A 23,831-nucleotide genomic window follows, 5' to 3' on the forward strand; every position below is an offset into this window, starting at 1 on the left:
TCATTTGATATGTCATGAATGATGTCACTGACCAAGTCATAAGTGATGTAATATGTGAGGTAATAAGCTGTGCATTGCGGGTGTAAGTTATAGTTAGTTCAGGTAACTATAACAGCTGAATTTCCCTGGCTTTGTATGAGAGAAATTGGAGCCAAACTATAACGTCCATGCAACCTTAGCTTTTTTCAGTGAATATATTTATATATTATACAATGTTAATAGCTATTTACGGCTAGAATTCAGTTCCATTGAAAAACTGTTTTGTGAGCAAGACACTGCAGAGTGCATCATAACCAAAGCTTTAAAAGTATGCTTAAAGTAGGCTTTGGGTCTTCCCCTTCCTCGTGATTGGATGTCTTTCTTGTCTTTTTCAATTCCCTGCTCCTAAGTGAACAGCTTTCCTTCCTATTTTTGTGTTTGCCCCACATAGGAGCATTTAGATCACTTTGAGTTTGATTGGTTGACTGTATCCTCCAGCTGTTGACATCAGGAAGCCCTTTTTCGTTTATCTTGTATCTAGAACATTCAGTTTATGGCGCTAAATGGGAGCCCTTTGGCTCTTCATCTTTTCCCTTTGTGTGTGTGCTCCTCCGCCCCACATGGTCTCCTCAATCATGATGCATTGTTAGGTCTATCTCTCTACCTCCGTTGCTAACTACAGGACTAGTGGTGGCTCCTCCACTAAGGCGGAGGAGCGGCGCCTCTCTGCATTTTGAGCAGTTGATAAAATAAAAATAAAATTATAAAAACACTTTGTTATTATCGTTTTATTTTTCCAGTTTACTGGGCGGGTGGGCTTGGCTGTGTCACAGCCAGGAAGGGGAGGAGCGGTGAACACTTAAGTTGGCATGACTGCTTGGCTGACCGTCTTGGCCCAGCCAAACAGTCATGCGCACTTTACTTGTTTCCCACCAGGCTGTAATGCACAGCCTGGTGAGGAACATGCACAGGCTCCCACTGCCTTTCTGAGCGCCAAACCATGATGCTCAGACCAATCCCAATACTGCATTGCAGTGTTATGATTGGCTGGGGGAGCCTGTTTGTGCTTTCTGCTTCAAACGGGAATAGAAGAGGACAGCTCAAGACGAGCTGACAGTACGGGACCAAGATAAGCCATTTAAAAAAATATATTTTTCTATCCCACCCCCTCATGCCCTTCCCCATCTGTGCTACTCGGTGGCTGCTGCCACTGAACAGGACTCTTGTTCGGTGTATCTCTGCCACCCTCAATCACAAACTTGTAGTTCAACTTCTCTCAAATGAGCTTATTTTATGCAGTTGCTCAGTTGACCTCGGGAAAAAAATGTGACGTTGTGGCTCCCAAAATATTTTTCCTAAACGCATAACAACAAACATAGAAGGTACGTGTATGATACTTTTGGCTCATTATCAAGTAACCAATGCTTCCTCTATGAGGAGGAAGAGGTTGTTGATATGTTAAAGTGATGCAATCAGTCCATAGTGGAGGTGGTGGATTGCCTTCCTCCAATAATCGTAAAGTGTAATGCTGCCTCCAAAAGAACCCTGCTTCGACCGTCAGTGGCAGGTTTTAAAAAAGAGGTTACCAGAATGAGGCACTAAGAGGTCGGCGCTTCCGACCTCAGTATTTTGATGCAACATCCCAATGGCCGATCGAAAACATCCATTTTATAATGGCAGCTTGTGGGACTGGTGGAAAGGGCCAGCAGCACAAGCGGCCATTGTAAAATGGATGTTTTTAAACATCCCTGCATCGTGTGGCAGGCACCTGGCGGATGGCTGATGGCCAGGGGTAAGAGGGCCTTTCCAGGTTGGAACTATTGACATGGAAAGGCTGTTGGAAAATTACATCAAAATCCTGATGGCAGAGCTGAGCCTGGCTCTGCCATCATTAAGGGATCCAACGGGTTCAAGCAGCCCGTCTGAACAGCACCGATGGTCCATCTGCCCGATGCCTCCACCCGCCATATCTTAATGCGCTTGGCACACCACAGGGACAGATGTCGGGCGGACTGCAACTGATTGTCAGTCGGTTGCGCACCACCTGACATCCTAATCAGCCTCTTAGGTTGGAATGTTTCTGAGAACGTAGAAATGTGCTGTCATTAAATGAATCCTTAATAAAAAAGACCCATCTGATCCAAGTTACTTCTGTTTAATTAGCCGTATATACGTTGGAGCCAAGCTTTACTCTAAAGTGGTTTCATTGTATATGAAGGAGTGGATCGGTGTAATAGATAGGTCCCCCTTGATGGGGTATCGAGGAGGAGTTAAACTGAGTTTTTTCAATGATTATTCCCTGTTTTAGTTTGTGGGCTTTGTGGCAGAAGGCGTTAAAATTATAAACAATCTATTTGTTTGCTTTGTAGATATTTATTCCGCGTTTGACCTTGTTAGTTGTTAGATTCTAGGGCCAAAATTGAAGTGAGCTTAGAAGTACTCAATCGAGATAGCCTGGCTTTCGTGGATCTGGATTTGAAGCGTTCTGTATCAAGGAGAATTGCCTTAAAAAATGACCTGAGACAAGGATGCATGTTGGCTCCTACGCTATTCTCCCTGTTCCTTGCTGACCTGCCTAAATCTCTGATGGAAACAATGGCTTTCCCACAGAAAATGGGGGGTAGACTTATATGTTGCCTCCTATATGCCGATGATTTGGCAATTGTGGATTTTTTACATGTGGGGCATCAAAGAAAACTTGCGCTGTTTAGTAAGTATTGTGTGGCAAATTATTTAACCATCAACATGAAAAAACTAGCATTGTCATATTTGGGAGGAAATCCAAGCCATTCATCTGGGTACTGGGTAACGTAATGGATGTGGCCACCATAAATACGTATCTAGGGATGATATTTAAAAAGAAATTAAATTAGAACATATAACAAGAAGCTATGGTAGCCAGGGCTTTATCCACTGTAGAGGGGTTACCTAAATTTAAAAAAGAGTTTGGTGGCCCTTCGTTGTCCCCGGTATTCACAGCCTACAAGGCTATGGTGCCCCCACAATGCTTATATGGGGCTGAACTCTTATGCCTAGTTTCAAATCCAAACTGGAGTCGAGCTTCCAGGCCCAAAACAGCAACAGGCGCTTCCAAAGAACTCTTGAAGGAGCTGGTGGTTGAAGTCTGTTGTCCCTGAGACTTCAGCAGGAGGCAAGCTCTTCTCTCATGCCCTTGGAGATCCTTCACAAGTTGAATAAAGTGCACACAAAGTCCTTTCTCCTTTCTCTGGCAGTCAGGCAACTACTGCAGGCCAGTCCCCCAAGCTGCACTTCAGCTTAGGGATAGTTTCTCCTCAGTTACTTCAGGTTCCTCTCCTCAGCAAAGGTTTATTTTTCTTGTCCAAAAGTGATCTAATTTCTTGGGATCAGGGTCCCAATACTTATACCCCAAAATCCTTTGTCCTCTGAGGGCAGAGGGGCCTTTGCTTGGTTCAAACCAGTTCTGGAGCACTCTGTTGGCATGACTCCTTCCTTCCTTTCACAGTGCAAGACAGAAACATCAGACGCCCCACAGGAGGTGGAGTCAGCATTGTGGAGGGAAGGCACAGCCCTGGAGCACTCTGTTGACATGACTCCTTCTCTCCTTTCACAGTGCAGGGCAGAGACATCGGACGCACCACAGGAGGTGCAGCCAACATTGTAGAGGGAAGGCACAGCCCTATTCAGGTCCCAGGTGCAACTCCTCCCTCCCATCTAGATGCAGATCTCTCTCTTTACCACTGTGCTGACTCATCCTGTCTCCTGGAATCCCCCAGCCCTGTGACTCAAACTCCAGACAAGGAATACACAACCTTGCAGAGGCAGGCTTGTATGGTTAGACAAGAAAATACCTACTTTCTAAAAGTGGTATTTTCAAACGCAGAATGTTAACACCAACTTCACTAAAAGATGTATTTTATCATTCTGAGTTCAGGCATACTAAACTCGAATTTCCACCATGTTCCCTGAGTTAGTTAGGATTATAAAATGTAATAATCTAAGTTCCCATTCTGGTCTATGAAGAACAGGTAGCCTTGCAATAGTGAAAAACGGAAATGGTTGTAATTCATTATTAGGTCAAGCCACACACATCAGGGCTTGTTCTACCTCATACCTACAATGCACCCTGCCCTTGGGCCTACCATAGGAGTGTCTAACATGAAGAAAAGGGAAGGTTTAGGGACTGGCAAGTGGGTGCACTTTCCCTGTCAGCATGGCCGTACCAGACTGCACACAGGCTCTGCAATGGCAGGCCCTAGACACACTTTTACAGGCTGCTTCTGTGGGTGGCACAACCAGTGCTGCAAGCCCTCTAGCAGCATTTCGTTTACAAGCCATGGGCACAGACAGTGCACTGACCAGTAAACCAAATCAGCCAATCATGGAATCACTAATCCCTACATCAATTTACCATAGGGAGAGCATCTGCACTTTTGCACTGATCAGCAGTGAAAAAGTGCCCAGAGTCATAAAACCAACAAAAACAGCTCAGACAAAATACAGGAGGAAGGCAAAAAGTTCAGGTCAAGTCCAACAGGTTGCCTAATGGTGTGATGGGTCGGGTATAAAAGTAAAATCTTGTTTACAGTCCTGGTATTTCCTGGCATGGAAATATAGTTTGCGCTTTTGAGGTTAACTCTGTTCTGCAGATCTGAAAATCTCAACTTTCTGTTCTATGGAAATATCCAATAGGGAACTGACATGGGTCGGAAGGGTCAGAGCAAAGTTATTGAAAATTACTATAAACCTAAATCTGGTAAACTATAATGTGGTGGAGACCCAGTTGTCTTTCTGTGGATTCTTGCAAGGAAGTGATGCAACTGCCCCAAGAAAGTGTAAATGTAAATTGATACTTGTATAGCGCACTACTCACCCGCAAGGGTCTCAAGGCGTATGTACGAATACCGATGTGGAACCCATCCTGGCTTTCCCTGTGAGGCGTCCACTCCTGGGCACCCCCAAGGTGGAGGCCAGGCATCCTTAGCGTTGTGGGGTCCATTGTGGAGTTGCAGAGTGGGACTCCGTGATTGGAATAGGCACCAAGGCGAGAATTATCAAGTCCGTGGAATTTTGAACCCAAGACCCGCCGAGGCGGGGAATTGAACCCTGGTCCCGGGCGAGACCTCTGCATCAGGGTCTGCCGCTCTAACCATTGAGCCACACTTCTCCACAGAGTGCTGAGTACATTTCACATGACGTTGTGGCATCAGTGGCCACCAGTGCTTTAAATGCAAAAAAATAAGTGCAGGTACTCACCAAAAGGAGAAGTGGGCGGAGTTTAGGGCGGGGCTAAGGGGGAACAAGGGGCGGGGTTAGCTTTTTGACCGTGCCAAGGTTGTATGCACGAAATCTGCATGCATTTTATCAACCGCCTAAGGATTACATGCTGCTTCAGCCTGCCTTAAATCGAACCAGTGGCCTACAGCCCACTGAACCATCTGTCCAGTAACATACTTTCTGATAGATACATCTGCCGTGTGGATTCCTCACCTTGTGAATATCCCCTTGCGTCAGCAACATTCGGAAATTCTTTTTGTAGCTTCGCGCCGACGTGGACTTGGACGTCATAGAGGCACGGCATCGCACGCGACTCCGCTGACGTCACCGACGCCTACAATAGGCCCACGCCAGCGTGATGACATCAGTTCCCTTTTTTCCGCGTCATCGACGCTAACGGTTTCGGGATACTCAGTAGCTTTTGGTAACTCTGTTACTGTTTTTCTTCATTTTTTTACTCTCTTGCTCTTTGTCTCCTTATAATGTCGGCGAAGAAGACTGGATTTAAACCCTGCAGGGAGTGCGGGAAGATGATGTCTGTTACGGACCCACACCAGGACTGTATTTGGTTTTTGAGCTCCGACCACGACCTAGATGGATGCTCGCCGTGTCAAAAGATGAACCCAAAGGCCCTGCGAGAAAGGGAGACCAAGCTTCTTGTGGCAAAACTAAAAGCCGATAAAGGAAAGAGGTCTTCAAAATCCTGCTCGAGGAAGTCGAGGTCGAGGTCGAGGTCAAGATCAAGGTCTCGAGAGGTGTCGGCTTCGAAGTCTTCGTCGGATCATGCTTTGAGGTCGCGTAAGAAGCATAAGAAAAGGAGACATGAATCTCGACGTCTTTCGGGTGAGAAGTCGGACTCGAGGTCGAGATCACCGAAGAAGGTTAAATCGAAGGTGATCCCACCACAAGAGGATTCGGATCGTGAGGGCAAGGCCTCGCCTTCGGAGTTGCAGGTTCAGTCTCCTGTTTCCAATCCGACTCCGACGCCGTCTCCGGCTCAAGAAGAGGTCGGTGAAGCTCCGAATGAGGAGGAGGAATCGGCTCATGTTGATGAACCAGATTCAAATCTGCCTCGAGATCGGCCTGAGGGTGATCATCCACCATTTCCAGCACCAGGTCAGGATCCTTCAGCGTTCCTGAACGCTATGTATGGAGTATTCTCGAGGTCATGGTACCTCTCTGGTGCACCTTCGGGTCCCATGGGTCCAATGGCATTTAATTTGGGTGTGCCTCACTCTTATGCCCGGCACCTTTCATGCCGTATATGCCGGCCCCGACTCCGCTGTGGCAGTACCCGGCTCCACCGAGGTCGACGCCTGGCTCGACCGAAGTCGACGACTCCGGCTCCGGCGTCGCCCGCTCCAAGCAAGTCTATGGAGCATCCTTCTAAGCCTTCGGATTCGGTACCGACATCGGCTCCGGCGCCATAGGAGTCGACAGTGGATCCGGTTGCAATCCGTGTTAAACAGAGATCTAGGAGAGAAGCTCAACGTCTCCTGGAAGAACGGAGGTATTATGAGTCTCATTCAGACTTATAGGAAGGTGAGCTGGATGAGAATTATTTCAAGGCGCTAGCTGATGCTAGTGGTCTTGATTTTTCCCCAGAGTGGGTGTTGCCATCAGGTCCGGATGTGCCCTCTAAGGATGTTCAGCCATATCACGTGGTAATGAAAAAGGCAGCAGGACTTTTAAGCTTGACATTACCTACTGTTGAATTTAAATCAAATCTGCTAACAGAGGTTCTCCATTCACCAAGCTCAGCTGTGGAACCATTACTCCCATTTAATGAGGCGTTAACAGAACCCATTTTGGAGGTATGGAAAAAGCCTCTTTCTGCTCCTGCTGTCTCAAAAAGTGTGGCTAGGAGATATAGAGTGGCTCCTGAAGACCCTGCTTTTTTATCATCTCCCCCTTCTCCTGAAAGTCTGGTGATTCAAGCTGCGTGCTCAAAAAAGTCAGTTGGTGCTTTTCCCCAAGTGCCTGGTGACAAGGAAGCTAAAGAACAGGATCAGGTGGCCAAGAAAACTTTTTCCTCCGCAAGTATGGCGTTAAAGTCAACGAATGCCACTTGTCTTATGGGGAGGTATGTGCACGCACTTATGGACTCAATGCGTTTATTGATTCCAAAGGTTCCAGAAGACTGCAGAGGTGATTTTGAGGAAGTTTTATCTGATACTCAAGCGGCAGCTCGTCAAGTTATCCAGAGCAGTCTAGATACTGAAGATTCTGTTGCAAGGATCATAAGCACTGCCGTTGCCACAAGACGTTCAGCTTGGCTAAAATCCTCGGATTTTTCTGCTGATGTGCAGTCTGCGTTGTTAGATCTACCTTTTGACGGTGAAGGACTCTTTGGCAAGAAGGCAGATACAGCCTTAGAGAGATTTAAGGATAGCAGGGCAACTGCTAGATCTCTTGGTCTTCAAGTAAGGGGTTCAACGGCCAGAAAGTTTAGAGGTTTTGGACGCTCTTCTTTTCGTACCTATAGACAAGGTCAACAGCAGCAACAACAGCAGCAGCAGCAAAATACCTTGTATAGGTCATACAGGGGAAAACAAAGGTCCCGTCCTCGAGGGCGTCAAGCCTCTTCCACCTCAACCTCCTCTAACACCCCAGCCACAGAAAAGCAGCCCTAGATCCGCCATTCTGGATCATGTGGGTCCGGTGGGGGGTCGGCTTACCCACTTTCTACGGGATTGGGAATCGGTTACATCAGATCTTTGGTTTCTCAATCTCGTAGAAAATGGGTATGCCCTTCCCTTTCGGGTATTCCCTCCCAATTACCCTCCTGGCCAGGGATATTGCTCAGAGGAACATCTGTTACTCCTACAGGAGGAAGTCCAAACTCTGTTAAGAAAGGGTGCGATAGAGGTGGTCCCAGACCATTAAAGGGGTCAGGGATGCTACTCCCAGTATTTTCTGATCCCCAAAAAGGATGGCAGGCTTCGTCCAATCCTGGATCTCAGGAACTTGAATTTTTATCTGAAACAAGGAAAATTCAAGATGCTCACCCTTGCTCAGGTTCTTCAGGCACAGCTGGAAGAAGACTGGATGGTGTCGCTCGACTTGCAGGATGCATGCTTTCACATCCCCATCCTGAAGTCGCACAGGAAGTATCTCAGTTTTACGGTGGGATCGCAGCACTATCAGTTTGCGGTCCTTCCGTTTGGGCTTACTACTGCGCCTCGAGTTTTCACCAAGGTGATGGCAGTGGTGGCGGCGCATCTCAGGAGGTCAGGGATTCCTGTATTCCCTTATTTGGACGACTGGCTGATCAAGGCAGAGTCGCCAGAGAGAGTGCTCCATCATCTGCAGGAGACAACCCAGTTGTTGTACAGGTTGGGTTTTTTGATAAATGTACCCAAATCTCACCTGGTGCCCTCCCAGCGCAACCTGTTCATAGGTGCTGTACTACCATTTGTCTGATGTTCTTCAGTTTGCCCTCTCTCTGGCGCAGCAAGGGCTTGCTGTTGCCACAGTTAAGGGCTATCTTTCTGCGCTGTCGGCATTTCTCTGCTTGCCTGACCAGCCATCTCATTTTAAATCTCCTGTAGTTTTGAGGTTTTTGAAAGGCAAATAAGTTCCCTCCTACTCCTTTTATTGTGCCTCAGTGGGACTTAAATCTTGTCTTGACCTTTTTAATGGGAGCTCCCTTTGAGCCTCTTCACAAATGTCCTATGAGGTTTTTGACTCTTAAGACGGTCTTCCTCGTTGCAATAACCTCAGCAAGGAGGGTAAGTGAGCTTCAAGCTCTTAGTTCCAAGCCCCTTTTCTTGACCATTCATGCTGATCGAATGGTTCTTAGGACCAGGGCTGCTTTCCTCCCAAAGGTGGTGACTCCTTTCCACCTTAGTCAATCCATTACCCTCCCTACCTTTTATCCTCCCCCTCACCCTTCAAAGGAGGAGAGATTACACCGTCTGGACCCCAAGAGGGCGGTGTCCTTTTACTTGGACAGAACTAAGGACTGTCGACTGGATGACCAGCTCTTCATTGGGTTTGCTGGCTGCAGAAAAGGAAGAGCGGTCCATAAAAGAACTTTGTCAAGATGAATCGTCCTCTGTATAAAGATATGCTACTCTTTGGCCGGTAAGGAACCACCAGAGGGTATAGGGGCTCATTCTACAAGAGCTAAATCTTCGACCTCTGCATTGGCTAGAGGTGTTCCTGTAGAGGATATTTGTAGAGCGGCAACTTGGTCTTCCCTCCACATTTTCGCAAAGCATTACTGCTTGGATTCCGAAGTGAGGAAGGACGGCCTCTTTGCACGCTCTGTCCTTCAGGATTTCCTGGCTTAGAAGAGTGGACTCCCTCCTCCGGGAGTGGGGACTGCTGTGGAACTCTATTCACAAGGTGAGGAATCCACACGGCAGATCTATCTATCAGAAGAACAAGTTACTTACCTTCGGTAACGCTTTTTCTGGTAGATACAATATCTGCCTGTGGATTCCTCACTGACCCACCCGCCTCCCCGTTGTCCACTCTTCTGTACCAGGGTTTTCTGTAATGTATTTATTTAATTCTCAAGGGGTTGTTTATTTAAAATGTTTTATTGCATTTGCTTCACACTGTGTGTGTTTACCTTGGTATTTGTGCTGCGTATACTGTGTATATGTCTACTGTCATTGGTCCGTCCGTGTGCCTCGAAGGCACGGAAAAAAGGGCGGAACTGATGTCATCACACCCGCGTGGGCCTATTGTAGGCATCGGTGACGTCAGCGGAGTCGCGTGCGATGCCGTGCCTCTATGACGTCCAAGTCCATGTCGGCGCGAAGCTGCAAAAAGAATTTCCGAATGTTGCTGACGCAAGGGGATATTCACAAGGTGAGGAATCCAGAGGCAGATATTGTATCTACCAGAAAAAGCGTTACCAAAGGTAAGTAACTTGTTCGTTTGCTACCTCTTGTATTTTGTTTGCTCACAATTGTCACTTTTGCCTCATGTAACTTAACGTTTGCTTTAGTAATTTGTTCACTTGTAATTTTCTCCTCATGTATCATTACTGTTCCTATTGTGAAGCGCTCTGACACCTTCGGTTAAAGTCTGCGCTATATAAAAACGCATAAAATAAATAAACAAGTCTCTCCTGGAACATTAGTAAACCGGAGTTAGGGCCATAGCTAACAACGTCTGTACTGGAGAACTATGTGCCAATCTCCACATTTTTGATTGGTCTTAAGGTCTGTCCAAGGTCGATGAAATAGGAATCAGCGAGTGTGGAAGTGGAAGTGTGCAAGAAAGCAATTCAGATGCGTGGCGACTGTATAAGCCTTCCCATACGTTCTTTTGTTATGCCCTGAATAGTCCCTCCTACTGCCACCCATTAGATTTTACAGCCCTCTCTTAGCACCCACTGTGAAAGATCTTTGGATAAGCAAATGACTCAGCAGACACATCCCTACTCTGATTTACAAAGCAGGTCACGCTGGGTCCTGGTGACGAGCTCCATTGATTGATTCCGTGCAGTGTTTGAAAGGTGCTGCTGTAGTATCACTTGAGGGATAAAGGGAGCGTGCTGCCTCGGTTAAAGCCAGATCCCCATGAGTACCAGTACTCTCTTTCTTCTAGAAAAAAGTGCCGGTACTCAAGGTGAGAAAATGAAGAAGTGCTGGTACTCAGTACCGGGGAGTACCGGCCCATTTAAAGCACTGGTGGCCACACTTATTTTCTGTTTCATGTTTTGATATTAAGAAGAATAAATTTGTACTCTCGAGAGATGATAATATCAAGAGTGCAATTGGTGCAGAGGCACCGGGACTGTAAGTTTTGAGCAGCCAGTTGTCCCTAATTATAGCTGCCTTGTACTACCCAGGAGGTGGTTGGAGAGCCCATTTTCCTTTGCTTGCATTAGGACCTATTGCACCTTTGCTAAACCACTGAACCAAGTTCCGTGTTGCAGCCTTTTACCTATACTTCTCGTAGCTTCAGACACTTCTTCTAGCATGCAATGTGCCTCTGTGGCGTTTGTTCCTAATAACAGTGATGTAGAGGGGAAAACTGGTCAGACTGGACACCTTGCTCTGAAATGGTGTGACCGGACATCTTTTTCACCTTGGAAAAACATTTGAATATGAACTATTCTCATAACAGTGTATCCACTAAAGTGAATCTTTGATTGGTCAAGGTGTGAAATCAGACATACTTGTCCACAAACAAGTCTGAAGGTCATGGGATAGCTCAGTGTGTGGGAAAGATCCATTACAACGCAGTCATTACAGCGACCTACCTTTACAACGCAACTGTTACAATGCAACTGGCTTGACATCGCATGCCATTACAATGCATGCCATTACTACGCATGTCACTACAATGCATGCCATAACAACGCATGCCATTACAACGCATTATAAGGTAAGTAATAGAGACTTTTTTGGTATTAAGGTGTTTCATATCCCTTATGCAAAAAAAGAGACAGACCACAACTGGAGGTACACACGTCTTTATTCTCGTTTTACTACTTTCCCCTTGCCCCGGCCCTTCCTTTTTCCAGTTCCTCACTTCCTCTTCCTGTCATGCCTGATCTAGTCCAGATGTTGCGCACTGGGTCAGGCATGACAACACTACATTTCCCCCTTTTTTAAATTTTTTATGTTCCATGCTTACTTGCTCAGAGTTCTTCGATAAGCCTGGAAGGTCTCCTGATAGTCCTCTGGGGTCGACGTGAAAGGTGCCCTTCTCTTGGCTCTCTCGGACTTACTGCGATTTCAGGTTCTTCTTAACCTTCATCTTCTCGGCTTGACTTGTCTGTGTCACATTCTGGTTCTTCTATTCGGGTGTATGCTGCAGGATGGCATTTCTTAAAGTGTGACATGTTTTGGTGGTTCTTTTTGTCTCGGATGCGGCTGTAATCATGGTTCCTTTCCGTCTTATCACTTGTAGTAGTTGGGCGCAATAGCGACTGTCAGCCTTTGCCTTTTGTGCTTGCCTGACAAGCACCCAATCTCCTTCTTGAATGTCAGACACCTTGGCGTGTCGTCAACCCTCTGCGTACTCTTTCATATTTGCCATCTTGACCTTGTCAAGGTTCACTAGCGTCTCGTGATCCGAGGTTGGGGACCTGGACCGTATGGCGATATCTGTGGCTGGTATCTTGGTGCGTTTGGTTCTTCCGCGCATCAAAGTAGCTGGACACTTGTTAGTGGTGTTATGTGGCGTGGTTCTCTATCCTCGTAGTACTTCACTGAGTGCTGGTTGACATCACATTGAGTCAGTTTGGCTTGTTGTAAAGTTTTCTTTATGTTGGCCATGAATCTTTCGACCATCCCATTAGCTTGAGGCCACATGGAAGTGATCTTTCTGTGTCTGAAGTTTAGGTGTCTTGCGAACTCTGAAAAGTCATGTCTATTGAATGGTGGACCATTATCCATTTCACTACTGTGGGGAGTCCCCATGCAGCAAATCCTTTGTCGATGACGGGTTTAACAGAAGCTGCGCTTGTGGATGAGACTTGTTGTGCAATGGGGAATGTGGAGTACTCATCCATGATGACAATAATGTATTTTCCAGACTTCAACAGCCCAAAGAAGTAGATAGCCACTTGTTGCCATACACTGTCTGGGAGATCAGACATTTAACCACTTCCCTGCTCATGAAGAGCTCAGCTCATCATGCAGTACACTGCTCCTGTGCTCATGACGAGCTGAGCTCGTCATGAACAATGGGAAATAAGGAGGTCCAGCACAGGAGGAAAATCTCCCTAGCAGCAATAAGGTTAAAGCGGGGTGCGGTTCTTCACGCCCTACTAGTTGGCATTGAGGGCAGTCTTGGAGTGTGGTTTTTACCATTTGGTCAAAGGACGGGAACCAGACCCGTTCCGGTAGTTCTTTCTTCTTTGCCACCCCGACTCTGTGTCCTTTGTGCGCTAGGTTGACAGTTCCTTGTCTCAGTTGTTGGGGGGTGACAATTCTCCTGTCTCTTAGTAGCAGTCCATTTGTGCCTATTGTGAGATCATCTTTGACATGTCGGAATGACTCGAGTTCTTGCATGGTAACTGCTTTGGCACTTGGTGTATTCTCTAGATGTCTCCACGAGTTTGTGCGGATACGATGTATTTTGTTCTGGAGCGTGGCGTCTTCAGCAGTGGCTTCTATGATGGCTTCTAGTGGACCAGCAGGAGGTCTTGCCTGGTCAATGACAAAATGGAGGTATTCTTCCGCTAGAGAGCACCTTGTCCGTGTTGAGACCTGGGGATGGGATGATATGTAATCTGCTGGGTTCTCCACCTTCCCCGGTTTGTGAACAATGGTGTATGTATATTCTTGGAGGCGAACCCCCAGCGTTCGATCTGTGGTGTATCTTTGCTTGGGGTTGCCGAAGATTGTTAAGAGGGCCTCATGAACAGTGATTAATGTGAAGTGCTTTCTGTAGATGAAGAGAAGAAAGTGCTCGCAACCCCACACAACTGCCAGGCTCTCTTTTTCTTGCTGTGAGTAGGCCCTCTTGGTGTCAGTGAGGCTGCGACTAGCATAATCTATGATGTGTCGCTGTTTTCCATCATCATCGTATTGGGCTATGAAGACTCCAAGTCCTACAGGGCTTGCGCCAACTATATTTCTGTCTTCTTGCGGGGTTTAAAATACGCCAGGTTGAGGGCAGAACTCACTGCTGTTTTGATTTCGCTGAAGGCTTGCTCACACTTGGCTGACCTACGAAAGGTTTGGCCTTGCTTGGTTAGTTTTCGCAGGGAATAGCTGATGGTGGCGTAGTCCTTAATGTAGCGGGCGCGGTAGCTAGCCATGCCCAGGAACGATCTACGTCGCTGACGACTCAAGGGTATGGCGTGTCAGATAGTGCTGATACTTTTTCAGGATCAGGTCGCATTCAGTCTTTGGATAAAATGTGACCATAGAATTTTAATGTAGACTTGTGGAACTCACACTTATCTCGGTTGTGCATGAATTTTGCATTTAGAAGGGCATGACATACGTGATCAAGTGCCTTGTTGTGTTCTTTACGAGTTTCTCCGAACATCAGGATGTCTTCACTGTAGTGACTCGCCGCACCGCATCTTGAAATATCTCTGCGGCCGAAGAGATTCCAAAGTTAAGGCGGTTGTACCTGAAGAGCCCTTGGTGTGTGTTGAACGTGGTGATGAATCAGGACTTCTCGTGGAGCTCAAGCTGATGATATCCATTGTTTAGGTCTAATTTTGAGAAGACTTTTGCTCAGTTTAGGCGAGTGATCATATCGCTTATGTGAGGTCCTGGATGCCGCTCACGTTCAATGGCTGTATTTGGGGCTCACATGTCCAACAGAGGCGCACTTTGATTTCTGCTCCCCATTTGGGTACAATCACTGCTGGTGATACCCATGGGTTGGGTCCAGTTGACCTCTCTAGGATGTCCGCCCTCAGCAGATCCTGCAGTTCTTCATCCACCGCTTGCTGGAGGTGAAAAGGTACCTTCCGATGTTGTTGGACCACGGGTGTCACTTGTTCATTTATGTGCAATCGAACTTTGAAATGGGCTAGTTTTCCCAGTACAGAGAATAGTTTTGGGAATTTGCTGATGTCTAGCATGTCGTCAACTTTGTACAGAATTTCTACTATCTTCAGGTGCTCTGCTGTGGGTAAACTGAGAAGACTGTCAGCTGCTTGAGGGCCTTCTATGACGTGGATTTGCACATGAACTGTTCTGTCTTTGTATGTCAGAGACATGTGGAACTGTCCTAGGCAGGGCAGAGGTTCTTTGGACATCCATGTGTAGGCAAGCACAGCGACTGGCTGCAATGTATGTTTAGGATCCATCCTCTCGTACTCGGTCATGCATATGTGATTGAGTGAAGCTCCAGTGTCTAGAACAAACTTTGTGGGGTTCTTTCCTATTTGAATGTGCAGCCGGGGGTATTTCTTTAGTCAGTCAGGGTCCGCTACCATGCATACATACTCATCACTGTCTTGAGATTTTGGAGTGAGAGCTGATGATTCCCGTGTTGACGACTGTCTGGACCGATATAAGAGGTGCGACTGACTACTGGATCTTGACGAGCTAATTGATCGGTCCCTTCTCTCTTGTACTGCTGTTGTAGGATGGAGAGGCCCCGGGTTTTGTTTGGCTGGCGTAGACTCCTTACGATAAGTTTGGCACACTGTTTCAAAATGATTGTCTTTCCCACAGCTGCACTGTTGTCCCAGGGCCGGGCAAGGGTCTGTGTGGGGGTAGTCTTGGCCGCAGCGATAGCACTGCAGTGTTTATTTCCAAGTTTTGCTATTCTTTTTCCCGCTGTGAATTTGGCTCGTGGGTTTTAAGGGTCTCTGATGGGTCCGACTGGCACCGTGAGTCTGTTTGAGAGTGTAAACAAAAGGCTTGTTCACGTTTTACCGTCTTGCCTGCTTCCATCCTTTTTGCATGTTCTTCAGCTTGATAATTTAGTCTTGTGAGTTCTTAGATACCATGTAAGGAATCGTGTTTTTTCAGCACGCAACGGCGTAGAGATTCGTATTGGCACCCTTCTATGATTCGTAGCCTAAGTGCATCTTCTGTATTAAAATTATTGAATTCACAATATCGAGCTAGACGTTTAAGTCACGTATTAAAGTCACCCATCACTTCATCTTTTCCTTGGGATGCTAAGTTGAAGGTGTAGCGTTCGTAATCCAAATTTCACTTGGGGAGGAACTCTGTTTAGTGCTTCTCTTACATCTGGATATGAAGCAGATGTGTCCGGTGGTAATTCTTTGATGATTTGTCCGGCGTCTTTGCCCACCAGATTGCGCAAGGCGGTAAGTTGTTTGTAGGGGTCGTTGACTCGCGATCCTTTCATGAAGTTCTCAAAGTCTTCCAGCCAACTTTGCCATCTGGGACCCATGCTGTTTCTAGATGTCAGCATCAGTGTTTCAGGGGGGGCGCAGGAACAATACCCCCAGCAGCACTGACCCGGGCTGGGCAATTTGTGATGGGCCTGATTGCGCATTCTATGAGGAGTCTGGGGGTGTAGACATGACGACGTGCAAATTACCCTACCTGTTTTTGCCGACTCAGCAGTGTGTTGGAGCAGCGTCTAGTAGTGTGAGGGCAAAGTGTGCAATAGTGATGCTCGGGAGTATCACTGCATTCCCTTTCTTTTGATGGAAGTAGTGGTGTTTTCTGGTTTGCCTGACTTTAAGATGGCCGCCCCACTGGTGACAGTGTCTCTCCAACGTTATGGGGCCTGACTTTAAGATGGCCACCAGGCAGGACAGACTTGTGCAGGCTGCAGACATGTGGTAGTGAGCCTTACCCTAGCTAGATGTGGCGCTGGAGGTTCTAGCCTCTCGGGTTGGTGAAACTTAGGGCGCGTGTAGTGTTGGCTGTAGCAGCTTAGCTGAAAGGCACTTGAGGCGGTCTACTGTAAACGGGCGTCCGCGTTGTCGGTGAAGCACTCTGCTTCACAGCAGACAATGTGGCGCGTCGTCCGGTTGTGCGCAGATTGAGGAGGGTCACTCCGGATCCCGCCCTCGTCGCCAGATTTCATATCCCTTAGGCAAATAAAGGGACAGACCACCGCTGGAGGTACACACGTCTTTATTCTCATTTTACTACTTTCCCCTTGCCCCTGCCCATCCTTTTTCTGCTTCTTCACTTCCTGTTAGAATATGTAAAATAAAACAGTTTTTGCATCGTTTTATTTTTGCATTTCCCAGCTGTGAGCCAGGCTGTAGGAAGGAGCTGAGGCATGGGAGGAGGGGAGGGGATTGATGCGCAGTATTTCATTTTGTGACTGTGATTACATTATTCTTTCTTTTCAAATGAAAAATCACTGACTGATAAATGACTTAAGTGTTGTTGATGCATACCAGTGAGCTCAGGTAGCAAGCCCACATAATCACCCCCTGAGTAGACCTTGGATTGCTCTGCTTCGGTACTGTGCGAGAGTCAAGGGCTATAATGGAGTACTTGGTTGCTAGTGAAAAGGCAATTATAGACTTCTTACTTGTGAAGTACTCCCATCGTTCACAAATAACCCAATTTCTTCCAGTGGCAAATGCTTAATTGCAGCCAATTAATCCTAATTTAATTTTGCCTACTGAATTTGATTGTTATCCATGGAAGTTGGTACATATTAAATACAAATATATTTTGTTTCTTTATATTTATAGGTTTATTACTGAACGTTCTTTTTTGTTATTTTAGGTCACAAAGATTTTAGGTTCAAATTTATTTCTAATACAGAAGGAACTGGTAGCACTGTTACAGGATGAGGCTTTAGAGGTAAGATATTTATTTTCTTTACATTTTGTTGGCAGAATAAAATGTATAAACTAAATATGAATAAATCAAGTATGAATAAATAAATCAAAGCTGAAAAAATCTATACTGCTTATAGAGGACCTAAAGCTTAATAAAGATCCACCTTATGTGCTTGATACATAGATCTCCCTGCAACAATCATGTGCCTTACAAGGCCCCTTTTAAATCCAGTGGGACATGGAAAAGCTAAAAGCAGCTGATACATGTGGGTGAAACATCCTACAAAATGAAGAATCACCAGAGGAATCTAACTCTGGTTTACTGATTTCTATGGTATGTCCTCATTTCTTATTGAAGCTGTAGAGTTCCACTTGTAATTCACATTGATTCCGCCCTTAAAATTTCCCCCGGTAACAGTAATTCCCTGGATAGTTGCTGAGAACATTATTGGCCCACTTAATAAGATGATCTATATGTTGTCTGGTACTTCTTCAATTTTAAAATGTAAACACTCAAGCCTACCTCCAAAGATGTTATCCAGTATTGCTTTACTGTGAGGTTACTGCAGAAAAATTTAGAAGAATCAAAGGCTTGCTGCATGTTTTTGTCTCCAAAATGTAAATGTAAATGTGTTTCGATTTATATAGCACACTTTAACCCAGGGGTCTCAAGGCGCTTGCTTAGGGAACCCGTCCTGGTATTCCCCTGTGAGATACCCCTGCTGGGTATCCACAGGGTGAAAGCCAGGCATCCCGCCGCGAGGGGCCGTAGTGGAGATTAAGCAAGCTATTGCCCAGAGCCGTGAGTCGAGTAGGCACCGGAGCGAGAATTGACGACTCTGTGGAATTTGAGCCCGAGACCCACCGAGGCGGGGAATTGAACCCTGGTCCACGGCCGATCTCAGCTTCCGGGTCTGCCGCCTCTAACCACTGAGCCACGCTTCTCCAAAATCAACATTGGAATTATCAATGTGCAAATCCTCTGTTTTTGAAGACAATGTATACTTTGAATTTATTTACATGGAAGATAAAATTTGCTGTAGCTTTACCTGAACCCCTAGTTGATGAACACTAAGATGATCTGTCTCGTATTTAAAACCATATATTCATTACATGTCATGGTGCTTTATTGCACAAAATACAGTGGTATAAAAAATAATATCTCGATAGGAACCACGACGTTTGGAAATATTTCCTGGGTCTCTTAGGAATGTTTTCCTTATTATGTCCGCCCTAAACCAATCTGCAATACCTTGCCATTGTTTGGGCCACTGGTGTGATGTAGTGTCAAGAAGGCCTGATGGATCCACAGGAGCCGACGCTAGTCCCAACGCCCCTCCGCCTCAGGAGCCACCCGACAATAAATGTCCAGGTAACCACTAAAGCAGGGGGGGAAAGGGGAAGTGGACAAAATAATAAAAGAAAAGAGAGACTGCCTCCGAGTGGTAGTGTTACACACTTCGAGTTGGTCCTCTGGGTCTTCTGTGCGATACCTGTAAGGGAACCCTAATTATACTACATACAATTCTAACCAACATATAAAGTCATTTCAATGCTATGATAGAGCTTACCCTTGGACCTTAGGCAATTGCTTCTCCCTCTCCGGATTATCAACTGTGAACTCGGTTTTCTTATAACCTATGTAAACACAGCACAATTAGTGTTCTTGAATTACTTGGCGTGACTCTAATTGTACCACCTATTGTTGGGTGTATACCTGTCAGAGTTGAAGAATCCTCTGTAACTTGTCAACTGTAAACACGAAAACTAAGAGTTCTGTGGTTCACCTAATGATCCAAACCTAACTATGAGTAAACTATAAGAGGAGGAAGTCAGCTTCTGGCAGACGAGTTAAGTCACTCATTAACCTAATAGAAATGAAAGCGCCACAGCGTAGCGCAGAATGAAGTTCAAATATACAGTCTGGAAATGAAGATAGGATTTCTTACTTCATGGTCCCACGTTGCGCATGCGATAGCTGAATAACTTGAAGATTGAAAATAGAAACGCTTCTCAAATTCTCGGAACTCCAGGAATTCACTCTGACTCAGCGGACGACTTCAGTTGAAGTGCGCAGTTCGTAATCGGAATGCGCACCTCACCTGCAACATCGGTCGCGAGCTGAGGAACACTAGACCGGCAACTTCGAACTCTGCCGCATCCTAATTCTTCAGCCATGTGTGTACTGCTACCCTGAAGCACAATCAAACACCGTTTGAGGAATGTTACAGACACCACATGACGTCTTTTCAAAAGCGAATATTTACATCGAACTTGTTCTCCAAACGTAATTCTAGGTTTTTCTCTGTCATGTTGAATGGCAGCTAGACGGGTCTTGACAGTACCTCCCTCCAAAGTAGGGCCCCCCAATTTTGGTTTCTTAGGGAACATTCTGTGGAAGGTTTGAATCAATCTTGGAGCATGTATATTCGAAGAAGGTTCCCAGGATCTTTCCTCTGGTCCACAACCTTTCCATTCAACCAAGTAATATAACTTCTTTCTGGAAATCTTAGAGTCTAGAATTCTGCTAACTTCAAACTCTTCTCCTGATTCTACCTCAATGGGGGGAGGAGCCACCTTAAGCCTAACATTTTTTGGATTCTTTTTAAGAAGGGAGACATGAAAAGCTGGATGTATTTTCAATGATTTCGGAAGTTGTAATTTAACTGCCACTGGATTTATGATTTTCAACACCTTGAATGGACCAATAAATCGAGGTTGAAACTTCCTGTTTCCTTTTAATCTTAAGTGTTTGGTAGACAACCATACCTCATCACCCACCTCAAAACTTGATCCTAATCTCCTTTTTTTATCTGCTTGCCTTTTGTATGACTCCTTAGCCTTGATTAAGTTATTCTGGGCCTTGTCATAAGCTACTCTTAATTCAGTCAGGACTTCAGTGATTGCTGGCACTTTTTCATCCATTGTACCTAACACTAGTCTCGGGTGTCTTCCTGAATTAAGATAGAAGGGGGAATACCCAGTGGAATCATGCACAGCATTGTTATAGGCAAATTCTGCTGACCACACCAACTCGGACCAGTTACCCTCCTGTTCCAACAGAAAGAGTCGAAGGTACTGTTCTAATTCCTGGTTGACTCTCTCCGTCTCACCATCCGTCTCCGGATGATAACTGGTCGAATAGTGTGTGTCGACCCCTAGGCTATACATGAATTTTTTCCAAAATTTGGATATGAATGGAGTACCCCTATCTGATATAAGGATTTGTGGAAATCCATGAGCCCGCACTATGTTTTTATTGAATAGCTGAACTAACTGGGGAGCAGTGGGAACTGTCTTTAATGGAATGAAGTGTCAACTCTTAGAGAAGGAATCAACTAACACCAAAATAACCGTATGACCCAAACTAGGTGGAAGAACTACAATTAAGTCTAATGACACTGTATGCCACGGACCCGGGGCATTAGGCAAAGGCTGCAATAACCCCTGAGGAGCACTTCGGTTAGGTTTCCCTTTAATACACAATTCGCAGGTTGAAACATACTGTCCTACTTGAGCCGCCATGCCTGGCCACCAAAAATGCCGCTCCAGAGTCTTTTTAACTCCCTTATGACCAGCAAGACGATCATCATGACAACTTTCCAAGGCTTTTTCCTGCATCTCTTTAGACGGTAGGTACAATTTGCCATCATAGAAAGGAAGACCATTAACCAGAGTTTTCTTGTCATCAGACGTAGCCCAATCTGTAAGTTCTGTGGAGTAATTCTTCAAAATTTCTTCTGTAAATTCCTCTAGCTGGATAACTCCAATTATCTTTTCCAACGGAATGATTAGCTCTGGAAGTAGTGGTTTAGTTTCTTCGGAAGAATTGAATCTTGACAAGGCATCGCCCTTACCATTTTGAGATCCCGGTTTGTAAGTGATCACAAAATCGAACTCTGAGAAATACAATGACCATCTCAATTGTCGTGGAGTGAGAGTTTTTGCAGATTTTAAAAATTGCAAATTGCGATGGTCAGTGAATACAGTCACACAATGCCTGGCCCCTAATAGGTAATGACGCCAGTCTTGAAAAGCCTCCTTCACCGCTAACAACTCCTTGTCAGCTATGGAATAATTGCATTCTGGTTCAGATAATTTTCTTGATCGATAGGCTACAGGGTGAAGCTGCCCAGTTAGTTTGTCTCTCTGAGATAATATGCTTCCTGTAGCGAAGTCTGACGCATCGGTTTCCACATAAAATGGTTGTTCAGAGTCTGGATGCTTCAAAATTGGAGCTGTAACGAAAACCTTCTTTAGAGTCTGAAACGACTTTTCTGCTTCTTCCGACCATTCAAACTTTTTCCCTTTCTTCAAGAGTCGTGTGATAGGCGAAACCTTGTCTCAAAAACTGGGTATAAATCTGCGATAAAAGTTAGCAAACCCAATAAAACTTTGTATCTCCTTCACACATTTCGGAGAAGACCATTCTTGTATGACTTGAACCTTGGAATCATCCATTTCTACCCCATCGACCGACAAGACGAAACCCAAGAATTCCACTCGGTCAGCATGAAAAGAGCATTTTTCAAGTTTAACATACAGATGATTCTAGAGCAACTTCTGCAACACCACTCTTACATGCTGCACATGTTCCTGGACACTATTTGAAAAAATCAAAATGTCGTCGATGTAAACGACAGCAACTCGATCCAAAAATTCCCGCAAAACATTGTTAACAAAATGTTGAAACGCTGCAGGAGCGTTGCTCAATCCATAGGGCATCACTTGATACTCGTATAGGCCGTATTTGGTCCGAAAGGCCGTCTTCCACTCATCACCCTCGGTCACTCTTACCAAATGGTACGCACCACGTAGATCAAGTTTGATATATATTTTGGCTCCCTTGACTTGATTCAGAAGCTGAGAAATTAAGGGAAGTGGGTACCTGTTTTTAACGGTGACTTGATTCAGGGCTCTGTAGTCAATACAGGTTCGAAGAGTACCATCCTTCTTGGGCCGAAAAAACAAAGGCGATGACGCTGGGGACATGAGATGGCCAGATCAATCCAATCTTCAAATACTCGTCCAAGTATTCTTTCAGGTATACATTCTCGTCTTCTGTTAACACGTAAATGCGACTGCACGGTAACACTGCCCCTGGTTCGAGTTCAATTTTACAATCATAATCTCTATGAGGTGGAAGTCTCTCTGCATTTTTCTTGTCAAACACACTGGCAAGATGATATTCTTTAGGGATTTCCTGAGTCATGGTCGTACAAATACTGATGGCGAGTTGAGCGAGCTGAGAAGCTGGAGACTCTTCCATCTTCTGATTAATTCTGGAAAAACAATTCCTTAGGCATTGTTCAGAATTCATCTTCACAGTTCTTCGTTCCCAATCTATAGTAGGATTGTGTTCCGACAACCATGGCAACCCCAAGATTAGTTGAAATTGTGGGGCGTCTATTAGATTGAATCTTATAAATTCTCTGTGGCCCTGCAACCCAACCAATTCCAAGGTTACCGTCTCATTGATGATGGGGCCTGAGGTAAGATTAGTGCCATCAACTGCTTTTACTACTTCTGGATGTCTCTTTTTGATGGCTCTGACTCCGATTTCCTGAGCATACTGCAAATCACAAAAGTGCCCCGTGGCCCCGGAGTCAATCATGACTGATACTTCCTTGATCTCTTGCAACCCGAACTTCACTGAGAATGAGACGGTAAGATGTGGCGCTGATGACTGTAAGGTATTGACCAATTGTCGAGGTTCCTGAGTTGACTCATTGCAACATCCCACCAGGGCAACTCCCTCTACTGGTGGGATCTGTCTTTTACCCCTTGATTGATCTTTGGCCTTTTTGGACATTCTTTCACAAAATGCCCCGAAGCTCCACAATACAAACACAGATGATTAGTACGCCGCTTCTCCTTCTCTTCTCTGGACAATGGGCCCCTGATTGAACTTATTTGCATAGGTTCCTCGCCCAAATTGACTTCTGTTTTGTTGCCTTCCGACTTGATTCGATCTAAACGAGGAACCAAAGATTTAAAATCCTTCTTTTTCTCAGACCTTCTTTCAAATTGACGGTGGTCAATTTGCAGAACTAAGTCGATCAACTCAGATATGTCCTGTGGTCGTTTAGGTATTTGAGCCAAAGCGTCTTTTAGTTCATCTTTAAGGCCCCGATAGAAGATGGCTGAACGCTTTTCCTCTGGCCAATCCGTTTCCACAATAAATTTGTTGAACTGAGCGATATAAGCTACTAGATCACGATTCCCTTGTTTAATATCCAGAAGCTCATTATCGATAGCTTGATTTGCAGTTCTTCTGTCGGTCGAAGATCCTCACAAACTCTTTTTTGAAAAGGTCAAAATCGTACAGAGCTGGGTCATCACGGGAGACCAAAGGCATGGACCAGGCAGGGCATCACCGCTCAAATACGACAGCATGAAAGCAACCTTTACTTGGTCTTCTTTAAACACTACA

The 23,831-nt window shown here is 45.5% G+C and overlaps 1 protein-coding gene across 2 annotated transcripts in view; it reads left to right on the forward strand.

The window, feature by feature from the left end:
- PPP4R4 (protein phosphatase 4 regulatory subunit 4) overlaps positions 1–23,831 on the forward strand; it is a 1,899,245-nt gene that overhangs the window by 1,104,553 nt on the left and 770,861 nt on the right. For both annotated transcript variants that reach the window (XM_086937722.1, XM_086937723.1), the window contains exon 12: positions 17,343–17,420. In XM_086937722.1, the coding sequence (XP_086793848.1) occupies positions 17,343–17,420 (78 nt within the window). The remainder of the gene's footprint in view (positions 1–17,342; positions 17,421–23,831) is intronic.

Source organism: Lissotriton vulgaris, chromosome 9 (genome assembly GCF_964263255.1).
Source record: "Lissotriton vulgaris chromosome 9, aLisVul1.2, whole genome shotgun sequence".
Classification (NCBI taxonomy): Eukaryota; Metazoa; Chordata; class Amphibia; order Caudata; family Salamandridae; genus Lissotriton; species Lissotriton vulgaris.